The sequence below is a fragment of the Pelodiscus sinensis genome, chromosome 9, assembly GCF_049634645.1.
Source record: "Pelodiscus sinensis isolate JC-2024 chromosome 9, ASM4963464v1, whole genome shotgun sequence".
In the NCBI taxonomy this organism is placed as follows: Eukaryota; Metazoa; Chordata; order Testudines; family Trionychidae; genus Pelodiscus; species Pelodiscus sinensis.
Window position 1 is genome coordinate 61,211,442 of NC_134719.1, and position 20,103 is coordinate 61,231,544.

A 20,103-nucleotide genomic window follows, 5' to 3' on the forward strand; every position below is an offset into this window, starting at 1 on the left:
TTTCTCTTCACAAGAGAGAAATATAGTCAAGTCATATTTTCACTAATATGGTGTGCTTCAGTTTTGGGTGTCCAATCTCAGACACCTCATGCTGGATTTCAACAAGTGTGTTGAGATGAACAAGATCTGGGTGGGGGTACTAGTGGGAGGGTAAACCTGACAATGTGGGAGAAGGGCAGGAGGAGGACTGAAAAAAGATACATTGGAATGTGGGATACAGGAAAGAAAATGGTGATTAATGGGATTGTAGACTATAAAAAGACTAAAAGGGCAAGGAATCAGGGTCAGAGATGGAGAAGTGGGGGAATATGTGGGGCAAAACCTGTGGGAAAGAATGTAGGGAGAAGAGACTAGGATAGACATAGCAGCAGAGGAGATAGGGAATAACTGATAGGCGGGTAACGGACGTAGTGCAGTGCTAAGGGAAGAGGAACAGGTTACAGAAATGTACCACTGCAGAGCTCTAAGGGTATGTCTACACTACCACCCTAGTTCGAACTAGGGTGGTAATTTAGGCAACTGGAGTTGCAAATGAAGCTCGGGATTTGAATTTCCCGGGCTTCATTTGCATAAAGCCGGGCGCCGCCATTTTTAAATGTCCGCTAGTGCGGACTCCATGCCGTGCGGCTACACATGGCACGGACTAGGTAGTTCGGACTAGGCTTCCTAGTCCGAACTACTGTTACTCCGTGAGTGCCTGGCATCTCCGAAAATCAGGCTGCAAGTGATTTGCTCAGAGTTGCAAAGCAAGGTGGGTACAGATTGTAGGAGTCCTCGAGTTGCCATCTGTCCCATCCACGTGTGGATAAGGCTGTAAGAAAACAGTGAGCCACGATTGTTGAGGAGACCACGTTAACACGGGTCCCGTAGTTGCCACAAATCTGAGTGGTGTTGTGATCCCTTGTGCCACGTCATAGTGTGGCTCACTCAACTTTGACCCGGCTGCTCTCCATCAGCCCAGTCACCACGCCGTCACAATGGGCGGTTGGGCCAAATCTAAGCGAGTGGTGTTGCACAGTCACCCCTCCCCTCCAATCCGGCCCTGCTGCTCCGCCATCCGGACTCGGCGGGGCCGGTGGCGGATGGGGTGGATGGAGGTGGGGTGCTGAGCAGCTTGGGGCCAGACTCCCTGTGCGGCTCGCCGGACTCGCTGTCCCAGCTTGGTGCCCGCCCTGGGCCGTGTGGGGCAGCTCCCCCTTGGCCAAGGGCAGGGACCTGCCTGCACCTTGGCCGTCCCAGCAGCAGGCCAGGCATGGGGCGGCCCCACAAGTGTGTGTGGGGGGGGCTAGACCTTGTGCCTGGCCTGGAACAGGCAGGCCCTCACCCAGCCCATGGGAGCCAGGCCCGGATGTGGGGGAGGGGAAAGAACGCAGCGCCAGCTGGGGAGTAAAGGGCTCTCACGCGTCCTCGTTCTGCGAGCCGCGCATGCGCCGCCCTTCTCGCTCTCTGTCCACACCCCCTCCCTCTGGCGAAACCCCATTCTTCCCCGCCGACCGCGCGCGTGCGCAGTGGCTGCTGAGCGCGCCTCGCCCCGCGTCTAGGCCCGCTGTCTCCCGCAGAGGAGGGGGGGGGGGCTGTCAATAAAGATTGAACAAGGCCGCAGAGGCGCGCGCCGGCCCGACTGCGCACGCGCGGCCCCCACCCCGCCGGGTGGGCGGCGCCGATTTTCAACAAAACTTTATTGTGCCCCGTGGCGGCGGCGGCGGCGGCGCCGCGCAGGATGCGCTGAGGCTCCCCCCCCGCCCGGCCTCGGCATGTCAGGCAGCCGGCAGCAGCCGTCGCCGCAGCACCCCCCGGCCGGGCAGGGCGCCGCGGCCTCCGCCGCCACGTCGCCCTCCTCCTCCTCCTCCTCCGCGCCGGCGGCGGCGCCGGGCTCCTGCTCCTCGTCCGCGGGGCTGGGGGGCCCCGCGCGGCCTGTGCTGGTGGCGGCCGCCGTGTCGGGCAGCGGGGCGGCGGCCTCCGTCCTCTCGCGCCTGGCGGGGGCGGCCCGGCCCGGCGGCGGCGGCGCGGCGGCGGGCGGCGGCAGCCGGAAGAGGCCGCTGCTGACCCCGCTCTGCAACGGGCTCCTCAACTCCTACGAGGACAAGAGCAACGACTTCGTGTGGTGAGCGCGGGGGGGGGGGCGCGGCCCCTCCCCCTGCACAGCCCGCGGGGGGGGGGCCCCTCCCCCTGCACAGCCCGCGGGGGGGGGGGTCCTGCAGGTTCCCCCCGCCGAGCCCGCTCTCTCCGCCCGGGGGGGGGGGGGGAGCGATGCGACATCCCGTGTCCTGGGCGAACGCGTGACGAGATGGCAAAGAGGCGAGCGGGGGAGGCGCTGCGGTCCTGTTGGATTGCGGCCCCCCCCCCCCCCCCGCCAGGCCGCCCTTCCCCTCTGTGGGCAGGGGCTGCTCCTGGCGCCTGCCCCCCTCCCTCTGCCACAGGCTGCACCCGCTGGGATACATTGGCTGTGCTGCAGCAGCGCCTGTCCCTGTGGGGCTGGAGAAGCCCCCCGTCTGCGGCAGCTCTAGCCCCCCGGGTTAGCCCTAACCAGTCAGCGTCACCCGTTAAGGCTCAACCCGTGACACCGACCTGTGTTTCCCTGAGGCTTGGGCCCTGGCAGGCTGAGGCCAGGAGGAAGTTTCAGAGATACAGGCCTTCCACTGGGGGTGAGCCTAGACTCGAGGTCTGGTCTAGGAGGTGGCCCGAGAGTCACCCGGCTACCGTAGTTCTGGGTAGGGCCCTACCAAATTCAGGGGTCGTTTGGTTTCATTTCATGGTCATAGGGTTTCAAACGTTATTGACTTGATAATGTCAGCAATTCAATCTGAAATTTTAGGCTGTTATAATTGCAGGCATCCAGACCCAAAAAAGTTTTTTTTTTGGGGGGGGGTTGTCACAAGGTTATTGTAAAGGAAGGGGTTTATGATACTGCTACCCTTACTTCTGCACTGCTGCTGATGGCAGCACTGCTTAAAGATGGGGTGGGATGATATTGTCCCCCCCTATTTTTGTGCTGGGGGGGAGGCAAGGGGGAGCTGCACTGCTTTCAGAACTGGGTGCCCAGCCAACAGCCATGGGTCTCTGGCCACCCAGCTCTGAAGGTGGCAGAAAAGTAAGGGAGGCAATACCATGACCCCTTACTTCCACAAATAATCTTACAATCCCCTGCAACCTCCTTTTGGGTCAGGACCTCCAATTTGAAAAACACTGGTCTCTTCTCATAACCCCCCGTATGAAATCTGTATTGTATATAGGGTAAAAACACACAAGATTAGATTTCCTAGTTGCTCCATGTGTGGCGGGGGAGAGGGGGAGAAAAGATTTAATTGTCACTGACATATTTTCCATGGCTGTGAAGTTGGTATGGCTCTGTAAGGGGGACCAGGGAGGAGCTCACCTACTGTGTGTGTGGGGGCGGGTTAGGGGGGTGGCGAAAAGCAGTGGGTTAGTGTGTGCACTCTGCTTACGTTGAGTACTTTATAAGAATAATTGTATTTTTTTAAAATGGTTAATGGCTGTGTTTAACCTTATTTTGACTTTAAACATGAGTATCCTCATAGGTGTTTGTGTTGTACATTGAGTGAGTTAATATTTTCTAATTTAGTGTATTTTTCTGTCGAGAAAGTCCTAAAATATTGGGTCTTAGTTTATAGATTATTTACAGGTGCACTAGAGTCTTCTCGTTAACCAATTGGTGTCCAGTATAAAGCACAGAGATTGTGCTGGTTGTATGTGGTAGTTGTATTTAAATCCACTTAAGACCAGCATTTTGCCTACCTAAAGTTTCAAGGTACAGTAAAACTCCATTGGTCTGGCACCCAATGCTCTGGCACTCCTGATGGTCTGGCACCATCAGGAACCCGGAAGTGCTCTGGCTGCCGGACAATTGGAGCTGCTCTGCGCCCGGCTTCCCTGATTCAGCCGCTGCTGAAACTGACCAGCAGCTGAATTGGTGAAGCCGGGGGCAGAGCAGCTGGGGTTCTGCCAGGTTGGTCCCGTAGCGCTGCCCCTCGGAGCTGCGGGACCAACCTGGCAGCACCCCAGCTGCTCTTCCCCAGGCATCCCCAAGTCAGCCGCTGCTGAAACTGACCAGCGGCTGACTCCAGGAAGCCCTGGGCACAGCTGCTCTGCCCCGGGCTTCCTGGAATCAGCCGCTGGTCAGTTTCAGCAGCGGCTGACTTGGGGATGCCTGGGGCAGAGCAGCTGGGGTGCTGCCGGGTTGGTCCTGTAGCGCCGCCCCTTGGACCAACCAGGTAGCGCCCCAGCTGCTCTGTTCCAGGTGTCCAGGATTCAGCTGCTGCTGAAACTGACCAGCAGCGGCTGAATCGGGGACGCCTGGGGCAGAGCCAGACTATCGGAAGGGGGGGCTATGAGGGGTCTGGGGTGGCATCCCTCCCACCCTACCCCAGACCCCTCATAGCCCCCCCTTCCGATAGTCTGGCATATCTGATAATCCGACACCCCCCCCCGGGTCCTAAAGGTGCCGGATTATCGGAAGTTTACGGTAATTAAGTACAACATGTTGCAATAGTGAGTTGTAAGGTTATAAGCCCAGAAGTCACTGGGTGAGATCCACATGGGGGAAAAAAAGATTTGCAGCAGACTTTAGATGAAAAAAACTACATGGCATATTTGCTATCTAAGTAAGCATCCTGAAAGAGCAATAGAGTCCTTCTCACTACAAAGTATAAAACATTGGCAAAGTCTATTTATATACATCCAAAAGAGAATGTGCTCACGCCTCTTGTTCAGTGCCTACATTCTTCCCCCGACATAGTTAGCATTGCTTTCTTCTTACGAGCCATTTATATCTAGTTTCTCTATGAACTGAGAGAGCTCCAAAACTGCAGTATCGGCATGTAACCAAAAGGAGATGCATCCCTGGACAACTTAGCTATGACAACTTAGTTTTGTCAACAAAAATAGCATCTTCCTAAGTATGCATATACCTTGGATGGAAATAGTGAAAAGATGGGTGCTAGAGATGCAGCCGTGTTAGTCTGGTCTAGCTGAAACAAAAGACAGGACTACACAGCACTTTAAAGTCTAACAAGATGGTTTATTAGGTGATGAGCTTTCGTGGGCCAGACCCACTTCCTCAGATCAATTTGTGGAAGAAAATTGGCATGACCATATATACCAAAGTAATTTTGATTGTATCACTTTGGTATATATGGTCGTGCCAATTTTCTTCCACTATTTGATCTGAGGAAGTGGGTCTGGCCCACGAAAGCTCATCACCTAATAAACCATCTTGTTAGACTTTAAAGTGCTGTGTAGTCCTGTCTTTTGTTTCAGTGAAAAGATGGAACTTCACATTAGGGATGTTAAACTTAGTTTAATCAGCCAGTCGATTTTCATCGACTAGTTGATACATGGGGGAGCTGCAGCGGGGTTAGCTCCAGTGGGAGCTAACCCCTCTGTGGCTTTGCCTGTTGAATGTGTTAAGAGCCTGCCTTCTCTTAATACATTTAAAAGGCTGGTGTGCAGTGGGGGAGTCTCTGCACTTGCTGGGCTAGCTGATTCTGGCTCGCGCTGGGTCCCCCCCGCTGCGCTTGTGCTTTTTAAATTTAAGAGCTGGTAGGCTCTTAATAAATTTAAAAAGCAGAGGCTCAGTGGCTGAGACTGGGTGTGAGCCAGGAATTAGCTGGTTACTGGCTTGCGCCCAGTCCCCGCTACCCCTCTGCCTCCCTTGCTCCACACGGAGACAGGGAACTGGCTTTTAAGTCGGCTCTTCCCAGCACCGGCTCCTGCTCCCTCCCCCTCCCCCCCCGCCACTGCCTCTGATAGAGGCAGTGGTAGACGGGGGGAGAAACGACTCGTTGAGGCACTAATCAACTATCCAGTAAGCTTATGCTTATTGGATAGTCGACTAGTCACTTACATCCCTCCTGCACGTATGAAGTGACTTTTAAGGAGAAGGGAAAGCAGTCTTTCTCCTTCTTTATTGCCACTTGATAGAGCCCTGTAATCTGCAAAAATGGTCCGCATATATCCACACCTGCACATATAGGTGGATATTCACAGATTTTCCAGGCTCTACCACTTGGATAGGAAAGAACCCACTAAAAGGCTTTCCTGTGTGTCTGCCTATGAAATTCTGAAGGAGAGTCAACAATCTCTTGGTCACCAGTATTGAAGGCTGCTGTAAGAATTATTGCCCCCTCTCTCCCGCACCCCCCCAAAATAAAACATGGTTATATCTGTTTTTTGGAAGGTCAATAGCAATTGCATGTGTGTCAGACCAAAGCCTAAAACCAGATTAGTAGGAAATATGAACAGCGGTGATAAAAGATGTACCTCCTGTTCTCCAAAAAGTGTAGGTTAATTTGTAGTAATAGGGTAGGCATTAACAATTGATGGCTTCTTGAGGCAGGGCTTTGCTGTCACAGGTGGCAACCTGCCTGTAAAAAAGAAAGCATTAACAATTCTTATCATTAATAGGTTCCAGATCTTCCAGCTGGTCTCAATCGGGTTGTGTCTACACTGCCACTTTCAGCACTAAATCTTGGAGTCATTCAGGGGGGTGAAAAAACACAGCTGCACTGTAGAGTAGGCAGTGTAGACACATCCTCAGCCACAAGAGGCACAGGTTTAATAAAGCAAAATACAGGACTATGTAGCACTTTAAAGACTAACAAGATGGTTTATTAGATGATGAGCTTTCGTGGGCCAGACCCACTTCCTCAGATCAAATAGTGGAAGAAAATAGTCACAACCATATATACCAAAGGATACACTTTAAAAAAATGAACACACATGAAAAGGACAAATCAAATTTCAGTATAGAAGGGGGATGGGGGGGGGGTGAATGTCTGTGGGCTAATGATATTAGAGGTGATAATTAGGGAAGCTATCTTTGTAATGGGTAAAAGATGTTTTTATGCAAGTAAATGTGACCAGACACTGGGTGGGTGGGGAAGCACCATTTTTAGGGTGGTAAATGTGATGCTGATGTATCGATGATGTATGTTGAAGGGTTAGATTCTTCAGGGAAGGCAGACTGGTGGACTGTTAATGATTTTAGTGCAGGTTGGCTGCTGGTGTTTGGGTTTAGTATTCGGTGTAAGATAGCTGTTACTGTTTGTCCACTCAGGCTTGGGGGGCCCATTGTGCTAAATGCTGTAGAACAGATGTAGCTAAACTGCGGCTAGTGCCTCATGCAGCTCTTCACCCTGCAAAGTGGCTGGCGAAGCTGCCCACTACGGCCCCTGGTCCCCGGCTTCCTGTGCTCACTGGGTGCAGGGGAGCCGTCCGGCGTGACAAGATGGCGTTGGCTGACAGGCGCCTGATGTAGCCAAAAAGGCTAACCTGTGTTTTTAAAGGGGCAGTGTCCTTTTTTAAATTTTTCCTCAGCAACTCTGGCTTGTGGGGAGATCTTTCCTTTTTTTTTTTTCTCCCTCAACAATTCTGATGTGGCTCTTCGCATTTTTTTCTGCCGCTGTTTCAGCTTTCTTCATTTAATGGGTTGGCTACCCTTGCTGTAGAGATACAGTTTAAGCGCCGTTGAATGTGGATTGTCTTGCTACCTAAATAGACGAGACAAGCAAAGGGTGGTACAAAGGAATTATTGTTGCTGTTGTACACACAGACAACCTGGAGCTATGGAGTAGGGTAATTATAATTTGAGAGTAGCAAGGATAAAGGTTGAGTGGCTCGCTCAGAACATAAACTTTGTGTGACCAATCTGAGCAGCATTAAAAAAGAATATTTTCCAAAAGCGGTGTGCTACAGGACACGGTTGGAGATCCCTCTGCATGTGGCCCCTGAGTTGTGTAACTGAAGGTAGACCTGTGAGATCTGTGGTGCCTTCTGTCGATACCAGACTGCAGTTGAGAGAGTAGGATTTGCAAAGGTGCCTGAAGAAATCATGCTTAATATTTTTGTTGTTTGTGTCCATAAATTCTGTGTAATACTTTTAAAATGCCTACTCAAAAGCATTATGACTAAACTGCAAAGCAAAGTTTGGCTTGTGACATATTTTGCAAGCAGTTCACTGTTGGAGTATCTCTTATGTACTACAAATTGTACACTTCACCCAATATCTTGAAGATACCAAGTGGAGAAAACTGTATACAGAAATGAGTTTATTTCTGTTGGTGAATATTCCTAGCAGGAGCCTACATCCTATATTAACACACAGAGAAAAGAGTGTGTCAAGCTTTTTTCCTCCCCCTGTCTCTAGGGAAGTTGACGGGAGAAGGAAGTCTCTGATCATGGAGGATCTCCTCCCCTGACCTTGTGAGACACTTGCTGTTTAGTACTCCTTTCTAGGCACCACATGCTGCTGCTGTTAGGGAGCAGAATGTAGGGATGTGAATGACTGGTTGACTATCCGATAAGCAAATGCTTATCAGATAGTCGACAGGCTAGTCGACTAATCACTTCTCCCCCTTGCTACCTCTATCAAAGAGGCAGTAGGGGCGGGGGGAGGGGGTACTTCAAAGTGGCAGCACTGTGTGGAGCCTGGGGCCAGACGCCGGGTTCCACGTGGCACTGCTGCTTTAAAATGCCGCGCAGCCCGGGGCCAGCTAAGGGGTCCCCAGGCTGCATGCGGCATTTCAAAATGGCAGTGCCACATGAAACCTGAGGTCTGCGCGGGGGGGGGGGGGGGGGGGGGGGAGCTCTCCCAGCTGACCCTGGGCTCCACTCAGTGCTTTTGCCTTTGAAGTGGAGCAACAGCCCCAGGGCTCTTGATACACTTCAAAGGCCGAGGCACCCTAGCGACTAATCAAATAGTTGATGCATTTTGCATTGACTATTCGATGAGTCAGTTACTCGAAGAGAAGAGCAACAAGAATGATGAAAGGTCTAGAGAACATGACCTATGAGGGAAGGCTGAAGGAACTGGGTTTGTTTAGTTTAGAAAAGAGAAGACTGAGGGGGGACATGTTAGCTGTTTTCTGGTATCTAAAAGGGTGTCATAAGGAGGAGGGAGAAAACTTGTTCATCATAGCCTCTGAGGATAGAACAAGAAGCAACGGGCTTAAACTGCAGGAAGGGAGGTTTAGGTTGGACATTAGGAAAAAGTTCCTAGCTGTCAGGGTAGTCAGACACTGGAATAAATTGCCCAGGGAGGTCGTGGAATCCCCATCTGTGGAGATATTTAAGAGTAGGTTAGATAAATGTCTATCAGAGATGGAGACAGTATTTGATCCTGCCATGGGGGCAGGGGACTGGACTCGATGATCTCTTGGGGTCCCTTCCAGTCCTAGTATTCTATGATTTTGATTCTAAATTTAACATCCCTAGCAGAGTGTGTGGCTGCTTCAGTGACCATAGTGTTTGAGCTCTGAGAACAAATGGCAAGACTTGTCCATTATTTCTGAACTGAGTTTTGTTTGCAGGCTTGAATTTTGGAAGCTCATTGCTCTGCTTATTGTCCTTCTTTCATTTGAAAATCAGCATTGCAGGATGATAGACCACCAATGATAAGAAAATAGAAGTTCTGTCTAGGAGTGTTCAGTGTTAATCTTATGATCTGTCCATAGTAATTCAGTTTGTAATGTGCTGTATTTGGGGAACACAGTGGTGTAAAACAAAGCGGCTCATCTGCTCGCACACAGGCAGCAGTTCAGGTGTAAGAGGGGAAGTGGGAGCTGGTGTTTGTGCAGATTCGGCTTTTAAGCCAGTTCCTCACTGGCACTGGCTCCTGCTCCCCCCCACCTTTGCTGCCTCTGATACAGAGCCAGCAAGGGGGAGGGGGGAAATCATAGAATCATAGAATAATAGGACTGGAAGGGACCTCAAGAGGTCATTGAGTCCAGCCCCCCGCCTTCAAGGCAGGCCCAAGCTCCATCTACACCATCCCTGACAGATGTCTATCTAACCTGTTCTTAAATATCTCCAGAGAGGGAGATTCCACCACCTCCCTTGGCAATTTATTCCAATATTTGACCACTACACGATATTTGTGTGTAGTTGTTAAGCCTGGGCTTATTGGTTAATCTTATCAGTTAATCGTGTAGTTGTCTATACAATGACATCCCTAGACGATGACATCCCTACAACCTAAAATGAACCTGACACTTTGGGATTACGGTTCACTACTTTTGTGGTTCTGAGCCTAAGGAAAGGACTATAGTCTGTAGTTTTGGCTCAAGCTCTTACGTGGTTTTTTTTAAAGTGTAGCATTAAGGACTTCAAACTAAATTGTTTTGAATGCATGATTCAGTTGTAGACTACCGAGAACCCGTGTAGTTTATATACGTAGATTCCATCTAGTTATCAGGGCATTGCTTGTCCCCGTGTGGGGAGGATGGTTGAGCCAGAGAAGGCTGTTGTTTCCACTTTCATTTTCAGTGGGTTTAGGACATTTTGGGAGGGAGTGGGAGGCATTGTCCTCCCTCTTGCTCCAAGATAAAGCTGGGACTAGCCTGTACCACCATCATGAGTGGATGGTGGAAAGGGGGAAATCAGCTTGTAGGAATCGGTCATCTATTTACATTATGCTGGCATGGAGAGAGCGGGGTGGAGAAAGAAAGTAACTTTCTGGTTCCTTTCATGTATGTTGTTTGTTCCGTCAAACTACTTGTTTCAATCCATGGTTAGATTCTTTTTTTCATCAACTGCAATTTTCCATAACACAAATAGGTATCTGTGACATGGTAAGATTTTACTATTGGCAAACCATGGTAAGATGTTTCTGAAGGGAGCATGCCCTTACTAGATAGAACCTTACTGGCTGAAGAGAGGCAAGCGTGACAGCTATTTGGAAAGATTCCTGAAGTGTATTAATTTTAACCGTTAACCTTGAAATTTGACATTAATTGACACATACATTAGATAAAAAATTGTTGTCTTGTTACATACTTTTTCTTGATAGACAGACAACCATGTAGAATCTTGACATTTATGTATTTTGTTTATCTTTTCTGTTGGATGATAAAGCAATCCTCTCCATCTTCCTTCTCAATTCCATTCTCATCCGGCCCCTTTCACTCTGTCTTCAAACATGCCACTACCTCTCTTATTCTAGAAGCTCAAGACTTTCCTCGCTCCTCTTGCCTCTCTGTTGTAGGGGTGTAAAATCCCTAATGGTTAACCTAATGGTAGGTTAACCTAATGGTTAACTGATCAACCAAGTAAGTAGGATCCTGGGCAGGGGAGCTTCTCCAGTCTGGCTGGAACAGTTCCCAGCCCATGGAAGTTACTCCCAGGGAACTGGTTAACTGTTTCCCGGTAGTAACCGGTTACCTGTTCACTTCCCTACCCTATTGGATCATCTCCCTCCCTCTCTTCATCCTTGTGGTCCTTTGCATAATCTTGGCTTTCTCACCATTAACTTTTGTTTAATCCTTTACAGTCTGTTTCAACCCCTTGCTCTGCTGAGCCTGCACTCACTAGTGGTCTCTTTCTGGGTGAATCCAAAGGCCTTAATTCCATCCTCTGTATTTTTGACCTATCCACTGCTTTTAATACTCAGCAGTTTCACCCTGCTTAATTTCTTTTCTCCTTGGGCTAACTCCATGCTTGACTGATCAGCGTTTTCTTGCCTCTTGGACTGCACCTTCATAGTCTTCTATGGTTGTTTCATGTCTTCTTACTCTCTGCTGATATCCTGCAAGATTCCATCAGGAGCTTCTCTTTCTGCTTTCATACCTTTTATCCCTGTCTCATGGCTGCATTCCCATCTCTCTGTTAATGATGATTCCGAAGTCTAATTCTTCCCCCTCTGTCAATAGCTACATTTTTTGACATGTCATGCTGTAGTTTAGAGTCTTAGCAAAATTAAAGCTTCATCTCTCTTCCTTTGTCATCCCTGTTCTCCTGTCCCACAGTTTTGGACTCATTCTCTGTCTTATATAAGTAACTGAGCAGTGTGGAAAAGAAACATTTTTTGGCCCCTCAAACTATTATTTTATACTTATCATAACTGTTCTTTTCTCTTTGGAAATAACTTATTATAAAGATTCTGTAACTGTTTGTTTGTAACTGTCAAACTCTGTTCTCCTGGTTTCTAATTGTACTAAATCTTAGATTTCACAACATCTTTCAGTGTTTACAAAATAACCAAGTGACTATTTGATCTTTAAATTGCTGAGGTGGTGTTACTGTCTTTTTTAAATCCCTTTTACACATAGAATATCTTTCCCTTTTAGTGATTGGATGGTTGCATTGAATTTTTTTTACTATAATTTTTTTCTTGTTTGCTTTTCTTGCACTTAAAAAGGCACCATTTTATTTTATTTATTTTTTTTTACTTGTAGCCCCATCTGTTTTGATATGATTGAAGAAGCATACATGACGAAATGTGGACACAGTTTCTGGTAAGATTTTTATGTTAAGCAAAATGTCCATCGAACATCCTATAAAATGCATTCATTACAGTTTGGTTAGAGTTTGATTTGCATGGACACTAGGAACTTAATTTTGTGTGTTCATAATTTTTTCTGCTCACCTTTTGTTAATTGCGACTTAATTAATTGTAAAAACATGTTTTAAAATTTTGATACCTACTTGCCAGAGTGAAAAAAAAATTGCTACCATACACCTCTTGTACCTTAAAGCCCTTGTGTTTTTTTTAATCTACTGTACTTGTAGGAAGCTGACTGATAATATTTCACCTATCTAATAATATTTTAAAAGGATAGAGGATGTGAACAAACTTCTTTTTTGAGGGGAAAATTTACTTGTCACTCATCAAGCCATGGCACATCACCTCTACCCCCTTTATCTCCAAATAGCTATGTTTTGCAAAGTTTTGCTAGGAATTGCCATATTGGTTCATAGGTCCATTTACTGCAGTGTCCTGTCTTCTGTAGTGGGTAGGACTAAATGCTTCAGAGGAGAGTATAAGCATCCCAACAAAGATGTGGGATAATTTGCCCCCCTCATTAATCCTCCTTATGAGCTCTGATTGAGATCAGTTTAAGCCCTGAAGTATAAAGCTCAGTATTACATGTGCATTTTGCATGCAGTTTGAATAGCAGCAACTCTTGTGAATTTTCTTAATCTTTGGTACATTAACTGATCTTTCAGTAACACGTAACACTAGTCACCCTACAGATTGTTAGGTTTCTTTTAATGGGGAATATACTCCCCCTTCCCCCCCCCGGCATTATGTTTCCAGGGGATGTAGCTGTTTCCATATGCAACATTCTCACCTCCTGTGGTTGTTGCAAGGCCTTTTGAAGCATCCATGATATAAAACCAATCCAGTAATATCAGTCCATTGTTCCAGTGACTGGTTTGTGGAGTGAGCTACCACAGTAGGAATGTCCCAGAGGGAGGATTGGCCTTGGCATCAAGGTGCAGTGTATGATTAGTGTGTCCCTGGGATTCTTAGCAGTGAAGTAGAAAGTCCCTTATGGCATGACATTTATTATTCCACTCTGCTAGAAGGAGGGGGGGAAGCTGAGGTCAAAGATTCTTTGTGTTTCATTTAAAGTTACTGAGAGTGCCAGATAACCCTGTAGCCTAGGTATGATGCCGTTTACTAAGTTTTTGATAAGTCTGGCAACGTTCCTTTATAAAGACTCCAGATACTGCTATCCTGTTCCTTGGCTTACAAACATGGTAAAAGCTGCCAGTCTCTGCTATCCAGATCATTTACTGATTTCAGCTATAAGAAATGGGTCTCCTGGTAGTCACAGACATTTAGGCTATGTCTACATTCTCAGCTTCTTGCGTGAGTAATATGCAAATGAGGCTAAGCAAGGAATACTGCTGATCCTCATTTGCATACCTAATGAGCCACCATTTTTTTCAGAAAAGGCTCTTGCACAAGGAGCGTCTACACTGCCCCTTCTTGCGCAAGAAAAACCTTGTGCAATGCCGTTCTTCCTGAAAAGTAATAGGTGTAACGGCATTGCGCAAGAGGATTTTTCTTGCGCAAGAAAGGGCAGTGTAGACGCTCCTTGTGCAAGAGCCTCTTCTGAAAAAAATGGTGGCTCATTAGGTATGCAAATCAGGCTCGGCGATATTCCACGCTTAGCCTCATTTGCATATTACTCGCGCAAGAAGCCACGAGTGTAGACGTAGCCTTGGTGTATTAGCATTTGCATAGGGGTGAAGGACTAAATGTAAGCAACTCTTCCTTAACCCGAGGCAGAAACATGATTGAATTGTATCTACGTTTTTGATATGAAGCCTTTTTGCTTTAGGATGTTAATTGTTAATATTGGAACACTTGGATATTGGTCCCGTCTAGACCCATCCTTGTGCTCCATTTATAGCTGTAATCTAACAGGGCTTATGGAGCACTTTAAATTCTGATACTTTATTTTTCTGCTGTTATCTGTACTGCAATTCCATTTTGCTTTTTTCCTCATGGCCTCTAAGTTGTTTTATTTCTTGCTTTCTTTGAACAGTTATAAATGTATTCATCAAAGTCTGGAGGATAACAACAGATGCCCCAAATGTAACTATGTTGTTGATAACATAGACCATCTTTATCCCAACTTTTTAGGTGAGTCTTAGGCTTATTAATTTGCATTAGAAATACCTTCTCAGGATAAGAATTTAGCAGCAGTGACGTTCTTGTCCTGTAAACTTAAAATCCCAGGTACAAAATCTACTCATCAGCCCTCAGTCACAAGACTGAGTGGGCAGCGGTGGGTAGAGTAAATTTACACAGCACCCCTGATGTCAATGGGACTATTGTGGTGTATAATACGTGAGGATCTGGCCCATTATTATTGGTGCTCTGTAAGAAGCAAAATGAAGACAGTAGAATAAATCTTTGAACTGATTTTCTTCTGCCTCTTACTTTATAGCCAAAACTATGGTATATTTACAAGTTGCAACCAATAGAAGATACAAGACGCCATGATACAATTTTACCTGGGATTTAGACTTGGATTGCAGGTGCCATGAAGAACCATATAACCTGTTAGATCTTAATTTTCCAATGTATTGCTATCCTAATGAATAAAAGTTTGAAGAATGGGATAAAGGAAGAAAAGAGAACTTGAGAGAAGAAAATTGACTATGAAATATTCCAGTGTTTGAGGAAAATGTGAACTTGTGTAGCTTTGTGTATTGAGCTGCTTCTTAAATTTTAAGTAAAATAATACTTGAAAGGTCAGAGTGACCTCAGAACACTTCAAAAGACATTTTCTCAAATCCAAATGTATTAAGTAATTCTATTTAAAAAAGTAGAATTCTTTCCTTGCCTCAGTAAGAGTTGGAACCAAGAATGACCGGCTGAACATTGCTAATCATGGAACTAGTCCATGTTGGGAGGAAAGAAGGAAATTCTAAATTGTATTAAAGGATATATGAAATATGTTTATCTAAATGACAGTTGTTTGGGGCTGCAGGCTTAAATATTTGTTTGGCCTATTTGCAGATTAGCAAGTGCCATCAGTGAATCTCTACCTCATTTCTTACTCTTTCTCTTTCTGGTTGCACTTTAACCCAGAGTAGAAACAATTTTTCTAATTAAATAATCATGGTAATTTAGAAAAGTTAGCAAAAGCAATTTTGGGAACTACACTTACGGGATTTTTTGTATTTTGTAACTTTACAGGTTGCATTCCCCCCCTTTTAAAAAAAAACAACTTCTTTCCCATATTGCTATCACAAAGACATGGTGAAAGTGACTAGGTAGGGGAATCAGTAAAACTGCTCGTAGATAATTCAGATGTTCCCAGTAATCTGAAAATATATTTTTAATGTTTCAGCTAAGTAAGAGTAACACTTGCTAGGTAAAACAGTCTTCAAGAAGAACTTTGGCTTTTTTAATGTTCATTAAGGCACCTACCCATTTCTTACATTAACATGTTTTTTTTTCTGATTTTCAGTGAATGAGCTCATCCTCAAACAGAAGCAAAGATTTGAGGAAAAGCGATTCAAACTGGACCATTCAGTGAGTAGCACCGTATGTTTCAACTCTTCTTACTTTGTTTTTATTAATGGTATTGGATGGGAATTGCTTCATAGCCTAGGTTAATGCAGGACAGATCTTACTATTGGTACTAGTATAAGACATTAAGGTCAAAAATGGTTACAAGAGAAATAGACACATCTTTCTAATAACCAAACTTAAACTAGACTTGATTCCAAGTAAAATCCTTATCGCATGTTCCCAGCAACACTGCTAACCAGATTCTCAGGTCTGGATGCCTCCTTCCCCCTCCAAAAGTCAAAGGGCTTGTTCGTTTGTTATATTAGATGAAAAAGAGAGGGAAAGATCCCTGGGGTGTTTTTGCCCCTCGCTATTGCAGTCCAGTCATCCTTTATAGTGGAGCCTTCTGAGGATTGCCCTTCAAAGCAAAGTTTATTCACACTGTAAGGAGGGTGCTGTGGAGTCCGGAGGTGAAGGTGGCCCCATACTTGCTGCTCTCTTGCTCTGTATACTGAAACACAGATGTGCCTTTCCCTCTGGCTGTCTTAAGGACTCTGTTTGCTACTTCAGTGGAACTTGAGGCAAGCATATGTTCCTTTATTTAAAAGACAGACCTGTTCAACCATGCCTGCCTAATCAGGGCTGCGTCAGTCTGAACATGTGCTACCAACATCACATGGAGATTTTGTAACTTTACATCTAAGTTTGCTATGTATATTTCACCTGATATTGATCAGTGATTTACTTTTCAAATGATACCTCACAGAGCATAGTCTGGACAAAGATTATTACGCTGTGTGTGGTGTGAACAAAGGGGTGTAGTTAATCAGCATCTCCTCTTGTTTTCCCTTGGGAATTTTGATAGCACACTTATGAGACACACACCACTAGATGTGTGATCCATATAACTCATGGAAACTTATTGTCACGAGTGTATTCCAGAAATACTCATTTACATCTTGGCAGTAAATAAAAGTACTTAGGTGTGTGTGTGTGTGTGTGTGTGTGTGTGTGTGTGTGTGTACACACACCTAGTTTGTTCTCTTCCCCCCCCTCCCCACCCACCCACCCAAGATTGCATTTTCAGTGTTGAAGAGATCTGAAGTCTCTTTTTTTAAAAAAGGGGACCTGCCTTAAGGGTTTTTGTTTGAGGGTCTTGCTTAATTAAATGACAATGTTGAGGTATCCCCAAATCTTCATGTACAGTTGAATTTTTTAATCTAAAAGCACTAGTACTGCCTAACAGATTTTGCCCTGTTGCTTTAGCAATTGTATAAGGCAGGTTTCTTGGGATAGAGATATGATAAACAAATGTGGTATATTTATCCATATTACATATGCATCTTGCACCTCAAGAAGTTAACTTTTTTCTTTAAAAATTTGAGTTCTTCTTTTATTCGACTTTTTCATAAATTTGCATATTCACTTTGATGTACCGATTTAGCAGTGTTCTTACTAGAATCCAGTATGTTGTATAAGATTTCAAGTCATATTGGCTTATTTCAAATCACATAGACATGTTTTAACATTACATAACTTTTTCCAGTAGTTGAGTTCCAGACTGAAATTAAGAACAGAAAAGATCTTAAACTATCTACTGAGCATCTTGTAAAAAGAAATATACTTTTATGTGGATGCTATTAATTTTTTTATGACTTAAATACTTCTGAGTAGGTTACTTAGAACACTTCTAAATTTAGATTGTTTGTTGACTTTGAGTTGTAAGAATTGTCAGTACTTTGAAATCAAAGGATTTGGTTGCTGAAACACTAAAAAAATTTGTCATGTCAGTTAATTCCACTTATACAAGTTGAGTTTATTTGAAAACTGGATCATTCCACAGGAAAAGAGTTGTCTGTAGAAATGGATTAACCACAGTGTAAAAAAGTGTTGCTGCTGTCCAGATAACATTAATTATTAAAGTATGGTTGACTTAAACAAGATCCCATTTCAACAATTTTATCTGAGATATACGCACTCTTAATGCCAATAGGCGGCTTGTAAGGTTAACTTTTTCCATTGTAAAGATTTTCAGCATGAGAGAATTGTGAAGGAGGAATGTAATCTATCACTTCAGAAATTAACTACTTGAAATGAAAATCTGGTTTTCTCTTTACTGTATACATTTACTATATTCTTGTTATGTTACTTATACTCAGTCCTGTAACACACACGCAGAGCAAAACTATAAACTTAATCGAGGGGAGGCATTGGGTTGATGACAGATTTTATCCCCAGTCCTGCAAATGCACATGCTTAACTGTAAATATGAGAGTAGTCAATAACTGAAGATTGGAGACATTGCACTAATTTCTTAGAAATTGCAGTGTAACAAAATATCTTGAATTAGTCATATAGTCCTAAAATTCTAAGTTAGTTTTCATCTGGCCTTGTTGCTGAATGGGATGTAAAGAGATTTTGTTTTAGCAAATTCCTGAATTGTTTTTAGTGACACCAGACTTGTGATGAATTCTGAAGTCTACCTTACTGCTCTACATACATTAGCATAAGACAATTCCTCAAAATACTTTCCCAGTTAAGTTGTTGGGATGTGATGCAACACAGAATACATGTTTTCTATACTTTTTTGGGAATTTTTCTTTCTGAAAACTACTTAAGATACTTCAGAGGATGAAATACTGCAACACTAATTTAAATATCTTGTGTCAAACAACTAATCTGTATTTACCTTCTTTCTCCTCTTTTCCTTTTCTTAGAATGGACACCGATGGCAGATATTTCAAGACTTATTGGGAACTGATCAAGATAATCTTGACTTGGCAAATGTTAACTTGATGTTGGAGCTGCTTGTACAAAAAAAGAAGCAACTGGAGGCAGTAAGAAGCTTTTCCTGTCTTATTTCATTTACCAATAAATTAATTGTGATTAATCACAGGTATCTTCTTTCCAAAACACATGTCCTTGTTTCTGAAGTGGACTCACCATACGGAATTAATCTATAGGGTTTTCTATAGAACCCCATTGCTCTAGTATTGAACATTTCTCCATTTCACTGATTTTTTTCATGGCAGCAGTCTGACTGGTATTGAAGTATGATGCAATAAATGCTTGTTTATGATTTCACTTGCGGTAGAGGAACATGCTGAAGGGGAAGCTGAGCATCAGTATTGAGGGCGGAGAGAGGGAATACAGAAAGTGACCTGCCATGCAAGTGGCTATTAGAGTACAATCTCTGTTTTTGATACAATTTGCTGAGTGAACATTTAACATAAAGATATGAAAAATTTGAAGATTTTACTAAACAATAATCCTTTAAGGGGAGCTTCACTCTGTTTACCAATTATTTGGACTGTGAAGCAGTTACTGTGAAACCAACTTTTAGCTCTTACAGCTTCCAATGTTAAGTCAAAAGAATTTGAGAGAGATCAGCATCTCTGAAAATCAGGCCTGTTCCCTCTTCATGCTTAAAGAAAAGCTGAAATTGTCTTGCTTGTCATAGCAGTATGAAAGTTCATGAGGTTATGAAGCAGTCTGTCACCAGGAATAAACAGCAGAACATTTGGGTTTTGTATAATTTTGCTGTAACTTTGGTGTTTGAGTATAATGCTATACAATTTTGTGATTAGCTCTTGTGATTTTCCTGGAAAATGGTCATCTGAAACCAGCAATGTGAGAGGAGACAGGCCTAACGTAAACCAGTCTATGAAGAAGCATGTATATGAGTTAGGGACATTAAACTGTGGTTAGCTGACAAATCGTGTAGTCGATATAATATGCAGGATGCCATTTGTAGTCTGCAGGAGCACCTCTGCAGTGCTGAAGCAGGGTAGCTCCAGAAGCTGGCTTGAGTGAGGACTACTCAGTCTTGGCTCATGCTGGCTCTGGGAGCCAGCTGCGCTGCAGCTCGACGTTTTAAATGTAGTAAAAACCACTGGGCTGTTACTATGTTTAAAATGCAGAGGCGCAGCATCCCGGACTAGTGCAAGCTGGGACTATTCAGTCCCAGCTCACGCTGAGTCCAGCAACCCCTGTTCCTGGCGGTCTGGGGCTGCTGCTGGAGCAGTGTCCCCTATTCCCACCTGTTGCCCCTGATAGAGGCAGCAGGGGGTGAGCGGGCAGGTGGCACCATGGAGCTGGTCCTGGGGGGAACTGGCTTTTAAGATGGCTCCCCCCAGCATTGGCTTACGTTCTCCCTCCCTTCTCCCCTCCCCGGTGCCTCTTATAGAGGCAGTGGGGTTGGGGAGGGGGAGTGAGCTGTCGATAATCTAGTCAACTACCTGATAAGCTTATGCTTCTCGGGTAGTCAACTAGTCAACTACTTGCTAACATCCCTAATGTGCTAATGGTCTAGATTTGGAGGTCAGGTTATATGG

At 45.0% G+C, this 20,103-nt stretch overlaps 1 protein-coding gene across 2 annotated transcripts in view; it reads left to right on the forward strand.

Moving 5' to 3' along the window:
* The first annotated feature begins 1,682 nt into the window (after positions 1 to 1,682).
* Positions 1,683 to 20,103, forward strand: part of COP1 (COP1 E3 ubiquitin ligase) — a 145,925-nt gene continuing 127,504 nt past the window's right edge. The window contains exons 1-5 of one of the 2 annotated variants that reach the window (XM_075936898.1): positions 1,683 to 2,104; positions 12,189 to 12,248; positions 14,292 to 14,389; positions 15,726 to 15,802; positions 18,487 to 18,606. In XM_075936898.1, the coding sequence (XP_075793013.1) occupies positions 1,755 to 2,104; positions 12,189 to 12,248; positions 14,292 to 14,389; positions 15,726 to 15,802; positions 18,487 to 18,606 (705 nt within the window). In that variant the 5' untranslated portion in view covers positions 1,683 to 1,754. The remainder of the gene's footprint in view (positions 2,105 to 12,188; positions 12,249 to 14,291; positions 14,390 to 15,725; positions 15,803 to 18,486; positions 18,607 to 20,103) is intronic. The other variant, XM_075936899.1, reaches the window with a different exon arrangement.